General features: G+C 38.9%; 1 protein-coding gene across 1 annotated transcript in view; it reads left to right on the plus strand.

Annotated features, from left to right (window-relative positions):
• The window catches only part of LOC126419246 (isovaleryl-CoA dehydrogenase, mitochondrial), a 68870-nt gene that overhangs the window by 37495 nt on the left and 10984 nt on the right, over nucleotides 1-20391 (plus strand). Inside the window, exons 5-7 of the mRNA XM_050086398.1 lie at nucleotides 3294-3553; nucleotides 10435-10525; nucleotides 15686-15854. Coding sequence (XP_049942355.1) covers nucleotides 3294-3553; nucleotides 10435-10525; nucleotides 15686-15854 — 520 coding nt within the window. The remainder of the gene's footprint in view (nucleotides 1-3293; nucleotides 3554-10434; nucleotides 10526-15685; nucleotides 15855-20391) is intronic.

A 20391-nucleotide genomic window follows, 5' to 3' on the forward strand; every position in this document is an offset into this window, starting at 1 on the left:
GATATCAGTGAAGTGCAAAAGTGAAGGGACACACATAGCATAAAAGCGTACAGGCTGACCTAGTGTATTGACTGACAGAGATCGCCGACAGTTGAAGAGGGTCGTAATGTGTAATAGGCAGACATCTACCTAAACAATCACACAGGAATTCCAGACTGCATCAGGATCAACTGCAAGTACTATAACAGTTAGGTGAAAAGTGAGAAAAACTTGGATTTCAGGTTGAGGGACTGCTCATAAGCCAGACATCACATCAGTAGATGTCAAACGACACCTCGCTTGGAGTAGGGACCGTAAACATTGGACGATTGTGCGGTGGCCCGGTGTAATGTTAAGCTCCCTCTATACAGCTTAAGCGTTTTCGTGGACTTACTTGTTGAAGAATGCTGGTTCTGCTTTCTTGCAGTGCCGATGTCTTCTGCTAGCACCAGATGCTTCTCCGAAGATTTCATTGCTAGGAAGGGGAAATTTTCTCTCTCTCTCTCTCTCTCTCTCTCTCTCTCTCTCTCTCTCTCTCTCTCTCTCTCTCTCTCTCCTTATTTAAAAATGGGCTACTCGTGGAATATCATTCAATGCACCGGAACATATTTATTTCCACTTTGTACAAAAGAAAAACAAAAAAACTTTATGACGTAAGCCCACACATTACCGAGCACCCAAGATCAGTTAATTAAACATTTTTGGACACAATTAATACATAAGCTTTTATCGTGGCTGACTATCCACTTTCAGTCCACATACTCTCAACAGCAGTTCAATGTCTACTAAACAGTCACTATCTCGAGTCACTCCATTTGTTTTTCAACAATACAAAACTACATCTCTCTTTGCAGCCGGCCACAGAGCTTCTGGGCTATATGTGTTTATTCTTCGCAGGTCACACTGAACACTTGCCAGTGCCGACGAATTTTCTCCCTTCCAGTTTCGCCTGCACAAACAATAAATGGGTGCAGTATCCCATGCTCATCCTTACGCCCTGCTTTAAAATAACGCGTGTTCGAAACAGCTGGAACACAAGTGTCTTCAGACTCGTAAAATTCTGGGGGCACTACAATTGAACAGTGGAAAAAATGTTCTATGGAGTCACAAATCACGGCACATAATGTGGCGATCCAGTGGCAGGGTTTGGGTATGGTGAATGTCCAGTTGATACCATTTGCCAGCGTGAGTAGTGCCAACAGTAAAATTCGGAAGCGGTGGTGTTACGCTGTGGTCATGTTTTTCATGGAGGGAGCTTGCACCCCATGTTGTTTTGTGTGGCACTATCACAGCACAGGCCTACATTGATGTTTTAAGCACCTTCTTGCTTCCCACTGTTGAAGAGCAATTCGGGGATGGCAGTTGCATCTTTCAGTATGATCAAGCAACTGTTCATAATACACGGCCTGTGGCGGAGTGGTTACATCACAATAACATCCCTGTAATGGACTTCCCTTCACGTAGTCCTGACCTGAATCCTATAGAACACCATTGGGATGTTTTGGAATGCTGACTTTGTGCCAGGCCTCACCTACTGGTATTGATACCTCTCCTCAGTGCAGCACTCCGTGAAGGATGGGTTGCCATTCCCCAAGAAACGTTCGAGCACCTAATTGAACGTATGCCTGCGAGTATGGAAGCTGTCATCAAGTCTAATAGTGGGCCAACACCGTATTGAATTCTGGTATTATTGATGGAGGGCACCATGAACTTGTAATTCATTTTCAGCCAGACGTCCAGATATTTTTGATCACATACTGTGTATTTATGTTTTCTGTGGTTACTATGAATTAAGGTAATTCATTTGAAAAGACCATTATATTTTCTGTCGTTACCCAGCTTAGCTCATGCTCAGTCGACAGGTACTTGAATGAGACATTAAATTACAACTTTCCTTCCGTGTAAGAACTATTGCAGTTTCAGTAAACTAATGTTGTAAAATTACACTTCCTAACTACCTGATACTGTGTTAAAAATAATGAAGAATAGTTAATGAAGAAGTTCCATGCTCAGATTTTTTAGCATGCTGTGGTTTATTAGCTGTACTTAATGAGAGTCTTTAAATCTGTTTTATAATGCAAATAACGGGTGGTAAACGTAACCTCTCCCCATGTTGTTGAAATGTTGGATGGAGGGCAGATGCACAAACAGGACTGAAAAAGTTGCTTCGCTTTTGAACTATCTTTCCATGTCTTGGGTATTTTCCATATTTTGTTTTCTGTTAGGCGTAGTAAAAAGACAATGGAGTCTTCATCAACAATGTTTGCTGTGCTGATGATACTATATTGGTGATACAGCATTGACTGCAGATAATTTAATCATCTCAACAGCTTGTTAATTTAGTAGGAGGTTACAGTGGTAATCTAGGCCTGAATTTTAACACCAGAGAGATGCATTTTATGACTGTTGCTTGACAGCCCTACTCCTTCACAAATACAGATCTACAATTCTTTGGTTCCTTAATACAAAAGGTAGAAAAGTTTGACTATGTGGTGCTGTGAAGATTGGAGATCAGGCATGGAGATAAAACATCACACAGAGAATGGCTAAAATGTTTTCATGAAATTTAAGAAAATTGTCACAAATACAGGCATAGACCAAAATCTTAGAATTAGATGTGCAAGATGTTGCATCTGGTCTCTGACCATCTCTGTAGCTGAATTCTCAGTATAGCTGAATGCAATGTGGAGGACCAGGACTCAGTTTTTGGCACTATCATGGATTCATGGATTTTTCCTTGGTGGGAAGACTTGTATGGGGTGCACTCAGCCGTGTGAGTCCATCAGAGGAGAGCCATTGATCAAATCCCACTACAATGAATATGCATGCAGGTACAGCAAGCATTCGTTTCAACTATTCTCCAGCTCAAAATGCTTTATCTCTAGTAGCTGTTTTGATGCGTTTCCAGATCGGCTTTCCTTTGCAACAGAATTTTATTATTGGTGTTGTATGCAGTTACAGAGTCATTGGAAAACCATTACCATGGAAGAATAAAATTGGTGAATTTCTCCAAAAGTCAAATGAAGGTGCCTAATTGTGAACTCACTTTAAATTTGTTCCAATGTATCCATTTTGTCCCTGTAGTTGACAATAATTGAATGCTACACATATTGCAACAGCGGAGCCCACCTATCAATCCAGTAATTGCAAATTGTTCAAACTTGCAAAGTGGATTATCTGTGCTGCTGCTTCTGCTTACCTTTATCAATAGTTCTTAAACTCTAAGTGTGTCCTTTATAATTGTTAGTGTTTTGTATATCAATTTTTTTCTGGCTTAATTATTAAAGTTTAAATTCAATATCGATCTTCTTTAGGTATATGCCCGTACTGATCCAAATGCGGCAAAGCCACAACATGGCATATCAGCATTTATTGTGGAGCGAGGTATGGAGGGTTTCCGTACAGCACAGAAGCTGGACAAACTTGGCATGCGTGGTTCTCCAACAGGGGAATTGATTTTTGAGGACTGCAAGGTTCCTGCTAGCTCAATGCTAGGAAAACTGAATGGTGGCATCTATGTCTTGTTTAGTGGACTGGATCTTGAGCGACTTGTTCTTGCGGCTGGTCCTGTTGGGTATGTGTTTTTTTTTTTTTTTTTTCCCCCACCCACAGTCACTTCATAAGCATTTGTTGTGCATAATAATCGCTTGACACCTATTTGTTATAACAGTAATTGGTAAAAGAACTGTCACACACACACTATGACTTTGTCATTTTCTGTTTTGCTCATTTTCTTACTAAGAATATCTCACTTTTCACCTCATAGAGTAGGGCTGTAGCTTCAGTCTTTGATTTGATATGTAATTTGCAATATCCCTACCACTTCTTATAGCCTCTGACAGTTTTGGGCATTATTGTCACACCAGAAAGCCCAGGTTTGGTATTTAAGTGATACAAAAACACTCAGCATTATACCTCTCTCTTATCGTTCCTCTTGTTAATGCACAGTACCTATGATCCATGTTTATGACAACATTTGTTATAGGGCATTGGAACATGTTAAAAGTCTAAACAGTGAGACTGCAAGAAATACTAATAAACCACTAATCTCAAGTAGAGCATTCCTACCCAACTTACATAAATTTACTAACTGCCTATGAAGGAACATTCTACCTTTCTTTCCTTTCCACTTTCTCTGTTGTACTCCTTTCTGTTTGTTTCCATTCAGTTTAGTTTACTTATCTGCATGCTGTATATAAGTTATGTTTGTGATCTCACTGTAGTGTGTAATGATTCAGTTGATCTAAAGTGTATTGCTTCTATTCCATCACAGTATTGTATTTCAACACAGTATTACAACCAGTACCAGCTTGTAAGGTGAATTGCCAATAAGACAATTCAATCATTGTTGTTCACAATAAATAGAGGAAATAGGTTATGATTTGAATTGGATGCATTGTTGGAAGTATAAAAGAAATCCTGACCATTGAATATAGATAGCTAAAGATTTTTTAATTCAAAAGTGGAAACTAAAGTGTGGTGGCCATGTATAAATACTGTAAACACTAGTTGAAAGGAGGCAAAATTAACTCTCCATCTTCTTATCTATGCTTATAGATTTAACGTTTTTGTGGTATCATTAAATATCTATATGATTTAAATGGGATATTTTTATATACAAGCATGGATTTATACTACCTCATAGTCGTTGTACTGTAATGACGTGCATGTAAAACACAAACCACATGTGGTTTCTGTGCTTTTGAGATAGTGGTGTTAATTATGTTCATAAAATGTGCGTTGTTGGCCATCCATCTGCTGCTGTTTTTGACTTCAGCTTTTATGTCTTGGAGCAAACAGAAAGTGTGCCTTAGTGTTTAGACAGCAATCTATTATTTCTGCCACAGGAGGAGGATCTTATTTTGGATTTACTATTTGTTTGTGACACTTGTTCCTAGAAGAAGAAGAAGAAGAAGAAGAAGAAGTGCAAAAGCAAAAGCTTATGCTTTAAACCTAATTTGACTTTATCATTTAAATTTACCTATATGTTACTGATCATCCATCCATGTTGGTTGTTTCCATACAGGAAATACCACATTGTAACCGTATCACCAAGTGATACACAGACATGGTCATTCTGAAACTTGCCCTATTTTCCACATAGTTCTACAATATGCTAAACCCTGCGCATTTTCAGTCTGACTAAACTCTCTCCAAACAGAAATGATATTCAAGGAAGTTTGATCAAGAGGATGTATCATGTAAAACTGTCCACTTTGTATTTCTGTGTTGATTGCACTTGGCAAGAAACTGGCACTGGCTAATCATCGTTGCAGTACATAGTGACAAAGACAAAGTATTTGCTATTGCTCCTATGTTCTTTCTTAGCACTCAGTTAAGTAAGCATTTTTCTTAGCATTGAAAGTAATGCATACACATGATAATTTAGGCATTTTAGCCAAATAGCAACTGCAGTTTAATTCATTGCATTAGCTGTTAAGGGGAGGTTTACTATCTTTTAGTTCAAAAAATCGATTGTTTTAAAATTGCATTTTTGGTTCCATAAAAGTGTTTAGAATCCACCCCTGAAACGTTTTTCCAAATACAGAATGGAAATGTTTGTTATTCGCTGCTGAACAAGAAAATGCACCTGCCCGAAATCGGCTTTTTCCAAGTACCAATTTTTTTCGGGAATTTCGACGTTGTAGCCACAGAAAAATTATTCTTTGCGCTTGCCCATGACTAAAACTAATTAAGTGATCAAGGAGCTTATGACGTACTACGGGTTGGCAATCCGATGACATCCCAATTCGGTGGAACAGATGAAGAAGGCAATTTGGACAATGTATTTCCACAAGTTCTCAACGGATGGCCACCCACAACACCAAAATTGTCCGGCTGGGGAAACTAGTTGGTGCAAGTGGTGCATTGCAGAGGCTACTGGACATCTGGATGAATATAAACACGACCAGCCACTCTCCAAAGAAGTTCAAAAAGTGATTCATCCGATCCAAGAGGCCCTTTCAGAGGAAGAGTTATTGTATCAGTGCTTGGGAGGAAACACACAGAATTCAAATGAAAGTTTGAACCCGTTGGTTTGGAAGTTAGCCCCCAAGCGTTTGCATTCTGGTTCAAAGACTGTGGAGATTGCGACTTTCCTGGTAGTGAGCAGCTTCAGTGAAGGGTATTCAGCAATTCTGAAGACCATGACAATGATGGACGTCACCGTGGAACTCTATTCGATGCAGTTCGCCAAGTATTCGGATGACCACCAGATTCAAGTGGCCGAAAACTGCTTGCCATCGGCCGTACGAGCGGCTCTGGAGCAGCGCAGGATGGCCCAGATCGAGCATAATGCCCTCTATGAGGAAGAGGAAGGACTAGTTTATGGACCCGGAATAGCAGATTGAACGTAAGTTGCATAATATTGCATTTATATGTAGTCAAAACTTCAAACGCGTTTTTCTCAAAATGACTTTTTTTTAATCACGCGGTATGGTAACTTCAAATCTACTGAACCGATTGGCATGATTCTTTGTTTCCGATGAAGCTAACTAAATTGTCTAGAAGTTGTACCACTTTTATTCCGATCCATCAACTATAAATATTTTTTACTTGGCCGACGAAGTCGAAAAATCGATGGAAACCCCCCCCCCCCTTTTTTTTTTCAAATGGTCCAGATAACTTAAGTGAGGTACAACGCCTAAAGAATCTTATATACGTCAACTCAATTTTGATTTCAGACGAGCCGGCTGACATGTGACATAACGCGCATGGAGGTCTACATCGAAATTTTGTTTCGTTTCGACGGCACTTCCGCCTTTGCTCTTCGACATTTCCGGTTGAAAAAATTCGAGTTTGTAGAAGAAATATCAATAAAAATTTTGACCAAATTTGACATTGATATCTATAACACATCCCGAGGAAAAAATTCTCAAAGAAAATGCTTTTTTCGGGGCAAAGATAGTAAACCTCCCCTTAAGCTTATGTGCTGTTGCTCTCCCATATGCACAGTGGTAGTGGCCTCCCTTTCTTGTAATGAGGTCTAAGATATATTTGTCAATTAGTGAAATTTAGGGCAAGAATGCTCACCTTATGGTAGTTTGTTCAGAAGAGCGTACCATCGAGCAGCTGGCCATAAAATCCTGCGTAAGTACTAGGACTAAGTGCTGCAGGTGCACATATTTCTTTCTGCACATACTTGTTACAAATTTGCTGTCGGTTGACAGAAGGAAGTGGAGGAGACAGAAATTGGAAATCCTCTCTCCTCTGATGAAGAATCCTCTCAAACAGAAAAAAGGAGAAGAACGTAAATAGAAGAGAGATGGGAAAAGAAGACAATATCATCTAGATCAAAAAAGTCTGCTAAAAGAAAATTGCTCATAGCACCTCAGAAAACAGGTTCTGCAGAAAGCATGCATTTGCTTAGGGTGTGGCTGTGATTTTGATGATGATTAGCCATAAATAAGCATCTGATCCCCGTTTGCAAAATAAACAATGTTTTGTAAACAGAGGTGTGTTTCAGATAACAATTACTGCTGCTCTCTTGCAGTTAAATAATTTCAATGGTTTTCTGCTCTTGTGCAGTTATTGGAACAAATTAAAATGAACTTACATTCCCTAAGTACCAATTACAGTAGAGTCCCGTTAATACGAACTAATTGGGACCTGACCTTGTTCAGATTACCGGTTTGTTCAGACTAGCCGGAATTACGGTGATGAGTTTCTAGAATGAAGTATACCAAGCAGATAAGTAGGTACACCATGTTAACCAATGGGAACAGGTTTGGGAACAGTGGCTCACTCTCACTCTCACTCTCTGCCCTAATTGTTGTGCATTGTTGAGACCTTTGTAGTGTCTGAGGTCAGTACACTACCAGTTGGCTCACAGAGGGCTTGGTTATGTTAGTTATCTATCGCTGGCACGCATAACAGTGAGGTGTAGTGGTGTGCGAATTTTTGTCATGAGTAAACTGAAACTTACAATGTTAACTCTCAAAGAAAAACTGAATGCTTTGAAGCAGATAGACAATGGTGAGAATGTACCTAAACTGGAAATGGAACTGGCTGTTGGTAAAGCAACCATTTGTAATTGGAAGAAGAACTGAGTGAAGCTACTACAAATGATACAGACAATCCCTGGATGTGAAGAAGATACAGATGAGTGGATGGCAGTGGGTGGGGCATGTGTGGAGAACCTTACCGACACTGCTGTGACTCAAGACTAGGAAGAAGGGAACTGCTGTGATGGAAGTGACAGTGAGCTTGAAAGTGACAAAGGTGAGCTGGTGCCACACAGTGATGCAGTAGAAGCCCCTGATCTCATTATTTGCAGCAACAGCCCACTGCTACACCTGCTGATTTGATGTTTGAGACAATGATGCAACTATGTGTCATATAATAGACTGTCTTCATTATGCCAAAAAACGATGACTGAGTTTTTGTCATCTAAAAAGTAGGGATAAAATGTCCGCTGTATTTTAGTAAGTTTGACAGCTTTTCTTTCATTGTTATGCATTGTTTAAACCTAATGTTTTCTTGCCAATTTTTTCAATACATGTTTACTGTACTGTGTAAATTAAAATAGTGTGTATGTACAGCAGTTTACTGCACAGTTTTCCATACTTAGACTAAAATTTTTCATGTTCGGATTAACCGAACATTCGGATTACTGGGGTTCGGATTAGTGGGACTCTGCTATATTCTTAGTGCTGTTATGTGCTGTGTCTGGAACCACAAGAAAGGTTATTTAATGTCTTCTGAGTATAGACGAAAGTTTGCTTTAATAATTTTCTTTAATGCTATCTAATCACAGAATGAGATCAACTGAACTTCATTCTATTTTCAGCTGGACTAGGCTGTACCATTTTTTGCAGGTCAAGGAGGAAAAAAGGGCAAACTCTAACATTAAAAATCAGTAAACTAATTTATTCTTTTTTATTGTACAAGAACACAATTGGCCATTGGTCTCTACAGTTATGCTCTGTACAGCAAAACCCCTCCAATCCCTAGCTATAGTGGCATGCACATCAGAAGAGGGCAGTGCAATGTGTTCTGTGCAGATAGAGATGGAGAATATTTGATGGTGTCGCCAGTGTGCTCATCGCCTTTGTTCCATGTCTCACATTCCAGCAGTTGCCTACCCTGGTAACTGGCTATGCTGGGGTGATTGCTACACCGGGCCATTGTTTCTGTTCTCACCCTCCTAGAAAACTACTGCTGTTGCTTCTTAGCATAATAGTTGTTGTGTGTGCTTTATGCCACTAACAATGAACATTATAAATAACATCATGATCCCTAAACTAACTTGGAAAACAGCACTAAATGTTCTGCTACAGGCATATGCAGCAAAATGATGGTATTGACTGGAGCTTCACTGACCCTTGCCATTGTGCATCGCCCCACCACCCACTTTTTTATGTGCACACAGCTATGGCTGGGATGCAAGCAATACAAAAAGATAAATAAATGCTCTGTTGGCTAACTGCCACCATATTTTAAACTTTCTACACAAAAAAAAATTTCACACTTCTTGTATTGGCCGACCTAAACTAAAACACATACACTAGCAAATTTTCTTTCTGTTTTGTGTGAGCCTGTCAGTGACTCGACATTTCTGGTATTCAGTGATCAGTATCCTTTATTTCCAAATTATTTAGAATAATATTGTTTTCAGATGTAGTTTCTGCTTCTCAGTCCAACTTTCAAACGGTGAATCACTGGAAACCTGTTGTCTGTATCAAAGTGACTGCTTTGTATCATTTCTCAACATGGACTCTCGACGAACAAAAATGATCTCACTCCTTTACAGTATAGAAAATGGTTTATTGTTGTTGATCTCCTTTCTTATTCAGAAGTGGTGCACGCATGCGTGCACCCCCCCCCCCCCACACACACACACACACACACACACACACACAAACAAACAGCCAGATCCCTGAATTCTGTTCTGTCGCACTGGTACAACTTATCCAGAGTTTTGTTTCTTGCACATTCTTCTATATGATTGAAATTCCTCAGTAAGTAACTTTTGGTTACCTATTTACCAGGTGGCAATAGATTACAAAATGTTCATTGTTAAAAATTTTTAATGTCCCTTTTCTTTACCCTATTCTTCTCTTTTCATTTGATAGGGAATCTACATGTTCCAAAAGCTAAAGAATTTTAAACATTTGCATTTGACTGTAATGCTATTGTGGAAAATTGATTGTATTTTTTTCTGTATTTGTTTGTAACTCAGTTCCTGGAAGTTCATTTTCATGTAGATGATTGAACCAACTCAGATCTTTGTCTCCCTGCACGAGGCATCAGCTGAGTCGCTAACAGGATCGTATCGTTTTATCCTGATCAATTGTTGTCTGCTAGATATTGAAACAATCTTTTTGTTTACTGTTTAATACTTATAGTATTGTTATTTTAGGAAATGTGTACTGCTGTTTTTCAAGTTGTTAGTATTATGTACTGGGTGATTATTTACTTCTGTAATTTTAACTTCCATAAATTTCAATGTTTCAGAATAATGCAAGCTTGTTGTGACATTGCATTTGAGTACTTGCATGAGAGAAAGCAGTTTGGGCAGAGAATTGGAGAATTCCAGCTTATGCAGGTAATTTAATTCTCACTTCTGAATTTCACTGGTTCACAAACATAACTGAATGTTAGCTTAGATTTAATTTAGACTTATGGAGGGACATCAGGAAGTAAGTTAGAAATATCATCCCATGTTAAGACCACTGTGGAATGAGTGGTGCATTGTCAGAAAAGCATACATGTTACAGGTTTCCTGCAGACACAATTGTTCTGTGATACAAATAACAGGTGCACCACATTGTGGGAGTGAAATGGTGTGGCAGCAGGAAACTTACTCCAAAGATGAAGTACACATGACAGTAAAATTCTTGTGGGCAAGATGTCTAAATTGCACACAGATTCACTGTGAAATCCTGGCAGTAATGGAATGAATGCAATGTTGCATCTAGCCTAGTGAAGTTGTGCAAACAATTTGAACATGGCCACACAGATGTGGCTGATGTTGCTCCACCATGCAGTCCAGTTCTTGTAGCAGGCAATTTCTATCCTGTTGGCAAGCTGAAAGAATGTCTAGGGGAGGGAACTAGAGATTTTTCAATGATGAGGACACTCACACAGTGGTTCCTGAGGGGCTCTGTGATTGGGGTGTGTATTACTATTTTCAAAAAATTAGACAACTCGTAGAGTACTTCAGCTGTTGTTTATAGATATGGTGACTATATTGAAAAATAGTTATCTATCTGTGTCATTTTGAAGTGTAGTGCAGTATTCAGCAAAAGTTCCTTGTCAAAAGAGAAATTCAACATCAGCTGCAGTTGGGCATTCAAATAAATCTACAAGTGAAAATTTATTCCGGACTTGGACTTGAATCTGTGGATGCACTCTTCATTCAAGCTCTTATGTTGGATGGGAGCTTGTTGAATGTCTTCCCTTCAGATTACGTACATCCACTCCAAACCATAGACAACGAAACAAATTCTACATTGAAATTAGTTTTGTGTTTTGTATTGTGTCTTTATAAATCACAGTTCATCTGAAACCAATTTTTTTTTCATCAGAAACTGTTTTTTATTACCTGCAATGAAAGCCATTAACAGTGTATACATTAAGAAGTGAGAGTAAGAGTTTCCAAGATCTTTAAAAAGGCGTCTTCTGTACACAGTAATCTTACTACTCACTTCTGCGAATAAATACATTTTTCACTGTAGGTTCAGTGCCGTAGAAGATAGTTTCATGACAACAGGTAGTGGAAAATATGTAAAAATAAGCCAACAATCTTGTCTCAAGGTGAACACAATCAGAGATGCTTCTAAGGGCATAACTGAAATTCTTGATTAGTTTATATATGTGTTGGCTTCATTTTAAATAATTCAGCTGGACCACAAGGAAGTTTACACAATATGTTTCTTTTAGTTTATGGTCATTACTGTCTTTTTCTAGTGCTAAAAAGTCATTATTGCTGGTCTGAAATTGCTTAATGTGGGTCTTTGTGGTGTAAACTGTTCACAGTAAATCCCTTGTAGTAAAGCTCGGCTGTCATCTGAGATGTGTCTGCTAAGGTTGAGTTTGAGTCCTTAGTTACTAATTCTGTTATCAGCAAACATTTCAGCTTCACAGATCATTTATTCTGAGGTTACTTAAATGAAGGTGAAACACTCTGTTAAAGAGACAATCTGCTTTCTATTACGAAAGTAAAACTTCATCCATGAAAGAGGCATTGCATCATTACCACAGTATTTGAATTTTCAAAAATTTTGTGATCCACATGATTAAAGGCTTTGGCAAGGTCACAGAATACACAAACATGGTAATTTTTCTTATTTTGCTCTACTAATACGTTGTGAGATCTTGCATTGCTTTCTCTATGGAGTATCCTTTATTAAAGCCAAACTGAGAGTTGGTTAACAAGTTCTACTCAGTTACATGATCCATTATTCTGTCACAGGCTACTTTTTCAAACACTTCTAAAAAGACTAGAAACAGTTAGATAGATCTGTAAGTAGAAGTGATTCAGTCATTTTTAGTTTTGTAGATGGGTATTAACACAGCATACTTAAGTCTGTCAGGAAATATGCCTGAAGTCATACACATTAGTATTTAACAAGTAAACCCCATCTCGACTTCGTAAAGAATTAAACTCCAAAGTATAAAATTCAGTAGCTCCCAAGGTATGTGTTGTACAGTGATACAGTTTTGTAGAAACATTCAGTGGTATATTTGGATGGTGTCTGCAAAATATGTTGCAAACAGAGTTAGTAGTAAAGAAGTAATAAATTAAAATGTTGTTCCTGATGAGACAGTTGTTTTGCTGCATGAACAGTAAAAATGGTGTGAGTGATAAATTTTTTTCCTTTCATCATACTGTGGGGCTTGCCAGTAAGAAATAGTGTCATGAAGGTCTGAAATAATCTGTAATGTTTGTTGGGAGTTGTTAAGTGTTCTCATTCTCAAAACTGGATAATTTCGCTCATGACATTGTGTTAAACATTTAACAGAAGGTTATAGCTCTTAGTGAATAGGTTATGACATCATTTTAAATTTGGTCAGTGACTGTGTGAAATACGGGATTTTTTTTTTTTCTGCTAGAAGCTGTTAGATAAGCAACCTGCAACTGGGTTTGTGCCATGGGTTAGCCATTTAATTGTAGGTTACATATGCATTGCCCATAATGATTAAAGGCATTTGCAAGTATTGAAAATTTATTTTTATTCTACCATCACATACTGTTTTATTGATTCCAAACATTGTCAGTGACAGCATTTTTATGTGATTTTGGTTTACATCTAGCAGTGTCATCTGCTTACACATTTTCCTAGATTTAGCGTTCATATTGCTAGCCTAAATTGACATCAGCTTGTGGTGCTAGACATTTTCATGACATAAAACATCACAAAATTATCGTAAATATTGCACCATTAATGATTGTTTACATTCTTGTGGAAAGCTGTCTCCATGAAAGATGAGCCTTTGCTTGAAAAGTTATTCCAGTTAAGCACAGCTTCAAACAAATAGTAATTACTGTTCAGTTATTTTCCCATGACAATTCTTGTAAATGCTTTACACACTTTCTGGTATTCTGAAAAATTCTACATTGTACTTACCCTGAATAATAAGCACATGTGAGGTTGTTGTTGCTGCTGTCACACTGCAGTCTGCATGTAAACTCTCTGTGTGTTGCAAAAACTTGGCACTATTGTTCATCTGATTTATCTGAATCTCAACAGATGTAATGGAGTCAGTCACACCCACAAGCATTCTGCAGCCAATGCTGTTTCTCTGTCACGTTTCCAATAGTTATTTTGAGTGAACCTCTGATACCTGTGATGTTGATGAATCAGTAGTACAGCTCATCAGATAACTGAGCTTGTAAGATTGATATCTTGTTAAATAACATTCCATGGTAGAAGGAATTTTCTTGATCTGTTCTTAACAAGGATTGTTCAAGTAAGATCCATTAAGTTAGGATGCTGAGTTGCAGATAGGCACAACAAAAACACACACGTGCGCCCACACACGTGTGTGTGTGTGTGTGTGTGTGTGTGTGTGTGTGTGTGTGTGTGTGTGTGCGTGTGGTGTGTGTGTGTGTGTGTGTGTCTCTATTGTTAACAAAGGCCATTGGCCAAAAGCTTTAAGTGAGAAAATCTTTTTGTTGTGCCTATCTATGACTAAGCATCTCTGCTATGTGGTGAGCAGCAACTTTCCTTCTCATAATATTGTTACATTCCATCCTGGATTTTCCACTGTTTGATTAAGATTCATTAAGAATATTTGAAATTTTTACCAGGATTCCCATGTTCTCTATTTCTTACAGATGACCATCCCAATTTGTAGTTTCTGTGTTGCTCTCCGGGGTACTCACCTTGCAGCTTTAGAATCTATGCACAGTCAAAATATTGCTGTTCAGCTATGAAAGTAGGATATCACTGATACCCTTGAACCAGAGCATGTCTATAAGTAATATTTTAATTAATGTGAGTGGCTATTCTTGCTGACATATCTCCGAGGACATTAAGCTTGCCACTGTCCGTCAGCCATTTATTTCAATGAGCCACACAGGCACATTTGATGAAGTAATATATGGGGAATGGTTCATTAATTAACCTAAGATTGAAACTGGTGGTGGGTACTACCACAGTGTCCTTCATGCCTGTACTGCTGTTGAAGAAAAGAGGATTTTCATAAGTTCTGAATGACTCGTTTGCTTAACACTTTGGAGACCAAGCCTGAGCATGGCTGGAGCCAAAACTTTGTGTCAAAAAGACCACACCCAAATATAGGTCAGGGCGTGTGATTTTTCTTGACATAGGAGCCATGTGTCATCTGAAAACTGGATTCATTTTGTATGAGAAAAATGTACATACATGTCATTACCTGTTCTTTGACTGGTGTTGCCTTCTAAGATCAATTTCTAGAATTATTCTGAAAGAAACATTACCAAACTTAACAGCTGCTGTCGTGAATGGCTGAGCCAGTATTATCACATTGGGGTAATTTTGTGCATATACTTATTAGTTTTCACAGTTTGCTGTAATTCTGGTACAAATATGTCATGTTTGTTGCATGAGCAAGAAATTTTGCAAGCTCAAGAGGAAGAAGTTGCTCAATAACTCATCTTCCACCTCTTTCTTGCGAGGATAATTATACTTTTTGTCATCATTATTTTAAAATTTGTAACCTATCAAAGAACTAAAGTAAATGTGAGAAATAAATCTTGGAGCTTGGTCCTTTTGTAGCAAGTATTACTTTTGAAGATACGTTAATTACATTTGTGATGGTAACACTTTAAATAGCAGCATAAATGGCCAGTTTCCTAGGCCCTGTACTCTTCTAAGTGGCCGATTTCCAGAGTGTTAAATATCATGCTCATGTTGACTCCACCCATTTTGCTCCAGTATTTATGATGAGGAGGCTTCTGTTTCTGATTAATTTTTAGCATTCATAACTTAACCATATGTTATGTATGTCTTTGCGCTATAGATATTAAAAACTTGTTTGGAGACTTTTGTGAATTGTACCATTGAAAGATGAATATATTGTTGTAGTGAATAGTTCATGAAACATAATCTCCTGCACATGACAGTTTTCTGTTGCATGTTTAAAACTAATTTGGTTTAATGTGATTGTTATGACATTGTAATTATGGTAAATTTTAGAAAGATTACATTTTCAAAAAACATTTTTTTAAGGTTACATTGTGGAGAAAGTGTCTCAAGTGTTTGTTTTCTTGATCATACAGGCCAAGATTGCAGACATGTATACTTCCCTCAGTGCCTGTCGCAGTTACGTGTACAATGTGGCTCGCGCTTGCGATAGTGGCAGTGTCAACAGAAAAGATTGTGCTGGTGTAATTCTCTACTGCAGTGAAGCTGCTACACGTGTTGCACTTGATGCAATTCAGTGTCTTGGTAAGTGTTAGACAGTGTGGTCCAATTCTGTACCTATGCAGAAATTTACTGAGATAATTAATTAATTTCCTACATTTAATCACAAAAAAGAAAGGGAGCAAAGTCTGTGGTTACATATTTTTGATACTCTTTCTCTACAGCGGGAGGGCCACCCTAGTTCATCTGATAAACACGTTTCATGTGCTATCTGTGGCTGATGAAGTCCTTGATCCAGGTGAAGTTCTAGAGAAAGCCTCTCAGCTCGCAAGGACTGCACATTCACAGAGGGTGGGTTTACTGGTAGTTGGGAGCTCCAGTGTTGGGCACATAATGAGGTCTCTTAGGGATGTGGCTGCCCACGACGGGAAAGAATCCAGTGTGTGCTCCTTGTGCAGCCCAAAAGAAGTCATTTCAAACATTGAAAGGGCACTTCCAGATGCCATGAAGAACACAGGGAGCAGCCAACTGCAGATGGTGGCTGTTGTCAGAACTAATGATGTGTGTCACTTTGGATCAGGAGAGGTCATCTCTGGTTTTGGGCAGCTAGCTGAAGCAGTAAAGACTGCCAGTCTTGTTTGCCAAGTAAAGGCAGAGCTTGCCATCTGTAGCACCATTGACAGAACCAACTGTGGTCCTTTGGTACAGAGCCAAGTGGAGGGTCTGAATTAGAGGCACAGACGGTTCTGTGGCCATTTAAGCTGCAGATGCTCGACTTGCACCATAGGGTGGTGAGTTTCCGGGTTCTGCTTAATAGGTGGGGGAGTCCATTACACACAGGATGTGGTTACATGGGTGTGTGGAGGAGACCGGAAGGTTTTTCAAGTTAGAGGGTCTTTGGAAACTACAGAAAGCATGGCAGTCTAAAAGGGGTGCAGACAAACACAGCAAAGTAGACCCATAAATAATCACTATTAAATGTATTTTATTGACAATGGAGACTGTTGATTTCTATGACTGCTCCTTTATAGGGTGTTTAATAAGAATGGCTACCAGTCACAACAGAAGATGATTTTATTTAACACACAACTGGTTTTGGGCTTGTGTTTCCATACTCAGTGCCGAAGATCACTGTTTAACAAATAATGTGATGATGACTAAACAGACACAAATGAAACATTTGGAAGTGACTATGTGATGTGTTGGAAAATATTATCATACATTAAGCTGGTATATCCATATTGCTTTCGTATTACATTTATCACATTTTTGTACAAAAATATTTACTTTCTTTCTATATTATCTGTACATTAGTCACCATGTTAATTGTTTGTGCATCCATATTATGTCTTTGGTAAAGTAGTGGTACTTTAGATGTTGGCAACTTCAGACACATATGCATTCAAAATGTGCTTCCACTTAAAAAAAACAGAGGTTATGGTCAAAGAGCTTAAGTCGAAGAAGTACAGAATGTTACACATGAAGCTACATAACATATTACAAATTATGAAAATGAAATTGTTATAACAGTTGTTGAACCACACTGTCATGAGGTGAAGTAGACACTCTCTCTCTCTCTCTCTCTCTCTCTCTCTCTCTCTCTGTGTGTGTGTGTGTGTGTGTGTGTGTGTGTGTGTGTGTGTGTTTTCAAAAAACTGCCATAAACAATTTAACCTATCACCCAATACAATATAAAATGGTATTCTTCAGATCTACACTTAATCATGTACCCAAAGTCCCACTCTGTTCTTTTGATGAACAAAAAGAAAGTAACATTATGAAACAAACTGCAGACAGAGATGGATACAATCCAGGTATAACTTATAAACTGCACAACAAAATGAAAGTGTGTACCCCCTCCTAAATCAGATTCACTACCACACACACACACACACACACACACACACACACACACACACACACTTACTCGCATCCCATGTAAATGAAAAATTTCAAACCAAATAGCTATCCTTTAATGTAACAGTGGTATTCAAATATCCATCAGTAGTAACACTAAGCTACATTAACACATCATTCATTGCAACAGGTCAGACAGTCAGTGTCGCAGCAAATCAGGCATTGCAAACATTTGTGGACAATTGCCCACAATTCTACATAAGCCAGATAGGAAGAAGTTTCACTACAAGAAATCAGGAACACATGGATGCCTCCTGGCTCAATAATTTTGATAAATCTACTTTTGTAACACATCTAAAAGAATATGACCTCTCGGCCACATCCATTAAAGTCAACCTACAGATGCTATACACTGTTTGCAAAGAAAAGAAAATGAGTGTTCTTGAAGAGCTTGAAATTTATATCCATAGCTACAAATCCCCACATCTAATTCTTGATGAACAAGTAGATCTTGCAAACAAATCATTTCTACACATCTCTAATGAAATACAGGGTGTACATAAAGTCCGGGAACACTTTCAGTTATTTATTGCACAAGAACCAAACATTATACAGATATCATACATATATCATTTTGAAGAAAAACCCTGAAAGTTTTTTCCCCTTCATGTATACCGCCACAGCATAGTTTGGTAATTTGCCAATAGTCAGCACTAGCCGCAAACATGGCACGTTCAGGTGGAGAGCGATCTTTCAGTGTGTTGGAGTTTGACAAAAACAAGTGTGCTACAGCTGTTCAATGGATGTTTAGAACCAAGTACAGTAAGAAGCCACCAACAAGGAAGGCCATTTATCATTGGCACAACAAATCGCTACGACAGGTTGCTTGTGCCAGGTGAAGAGAAGCAGACATGCCAGTGTGAGTGAAGTGAATGTGGAGCACATACAAGAGACACTCATGAGTCCAATGAAATCGGTGCATCGTGCATCCCGTGAACTCAAAATGGCTCCAATGACAGTGTGGAAAGTCCTGTGATGGAAGCTGTCTATGAAACCATTCAAATTGGAGCTGGTGCACTGAACAAGGAGCTGCCGCATCGATGGATTGGCCATGCTATAGAAGGGGACAACTGTTTCATGAAATGGCGTCCCTGATCACCAGATCTCACTCTGTGAGACTTTTTCTGTGGGTACGCATTAAAGATCTGGTGTATGTACCGCCTCTACCACGTGATGTAACAGAGTTCCGGGAGATAATACGGAAGCGACTGCCACAGTCAACGATGCCTTGCTGGAACGGGTATGGTATTGACGTCTGCGGGGTCACTCATGGTTCGCTTATCAAGTGTTTGTAAGAAAAAACTTTGAGTTTCTTTTCAAAATGCAATATGTATGACATCTGTACAATGTTTAGTTCTTGTGCAATAAATAAGTGAAAGTGTTTCCGAACTTTATGTACACCCTGTATTTTAAAAATCAAAAAACTGTAATTCATGGCCCCCCACAACTAGCAGCTTTTTGAACACACACACACACACACACACACACACACACACACACACTCACACTCTCACTTCATTTTCATAATTTGTAACATGTTATGTAGCTGTATGTGTAACATATCTGTACTTCTTTGACTTAAACTCTTTGACCATAACCTCTGTTTGTCAAAAGTAAACACATTGTGAATGTGTGTGTGTATCTGAAGTGCCACTACTTTATCAAAGACATAATATGGAAGCACCAATAATTAACATGGTGGCTAATATACAATTAAAATGCAAAAAATTAAATATTTTTGTAAAAAAAGTTCTTAATGTAGTGTGAAAACAATATGGATATACCAGCTTTATGCAAGTATGATATTATTTTAATCAAACAATGGAAAATAAAGAATAAAATGTAAAATATTATGAGAAGGAAAGTTGCTACTCACTATATAGCGTAGATGCCGAGTCACAGATAGGCACAACAACAAAGAGACTCCCACAATTAAATCTTTTGGCCATTAAGGCATTTGTCAACAACAACACCACACACACACACACACACACACACACACACACACACACACACACACACACACACACACAAATGCAAATCACACACAATTGCAGTCTCAGGCAACTGAAACCACACTGGGAGCAGCAGGGAAAGGGCTGAATGGGTGTGGACAGTGACTAACCAAACTTCGTTAGGCACTGTCCTCACCCATTGAGCCCCTTCTTTGTTCCCCTTCCAGCACTACACAGCTGTTTTTCCACCACCACACCCAGTCTCTTTATTTCTCCCCTTGTCCACTACCCCCTCCCCCCTCCATCCTTCTCCACCTCCCCCCCTGCTCTCCGTCTAACCTGCAGCAATACACTGTCTGCCACCCCCACCATACTATCCCTCCCCCTCCCCGCTCCAGCCTCCTCCTTACCCCCACCCAGTACCCACTCCCATCAACCACACGTGCTGCTACTCCCAGTGTGGTTTCAGTTGCCTAGGACCGCAGTCGTGTGTGTGTGCGTGTGTGCGTGTGTGTGTGCGTGCGTGTGTGTGTGTGTGTGTGTGTGTGTGTGTGTGTGTGTGTGTGTGTGTATTGTTGATGAAGGCCTTAATGGCTGAAAGCTTTAATTGTGAGAGTCTTTTGTTGTGTGTATCTGCGACGCACATCTCTGCTATATGCTGAGTTGTTATGATAATTTTACAACACCTGTCACTTAGCCACTTCCGAATGTTTCATTTGTGTCTGTTTAGTCTTCATCACGTTATTTGT

Source organism: Schistocerca serialis, chromosome 9 (genome assembly GCF_023864345.2).
Source record: "Schistocerca serialis cubense isolate TAMUIC-IGC-003099 chromosome 9, iqSchSeri2.2, whole genome shotgun sequence".
In the NCBI taxonomy this organism is placed as follows: domain Eukaryota; kingdom Metazoa; phylum Arthropoda; class Insecta; order Orthoptera; family Acrididae; genus Schistocerca; species Schistocerca serialis.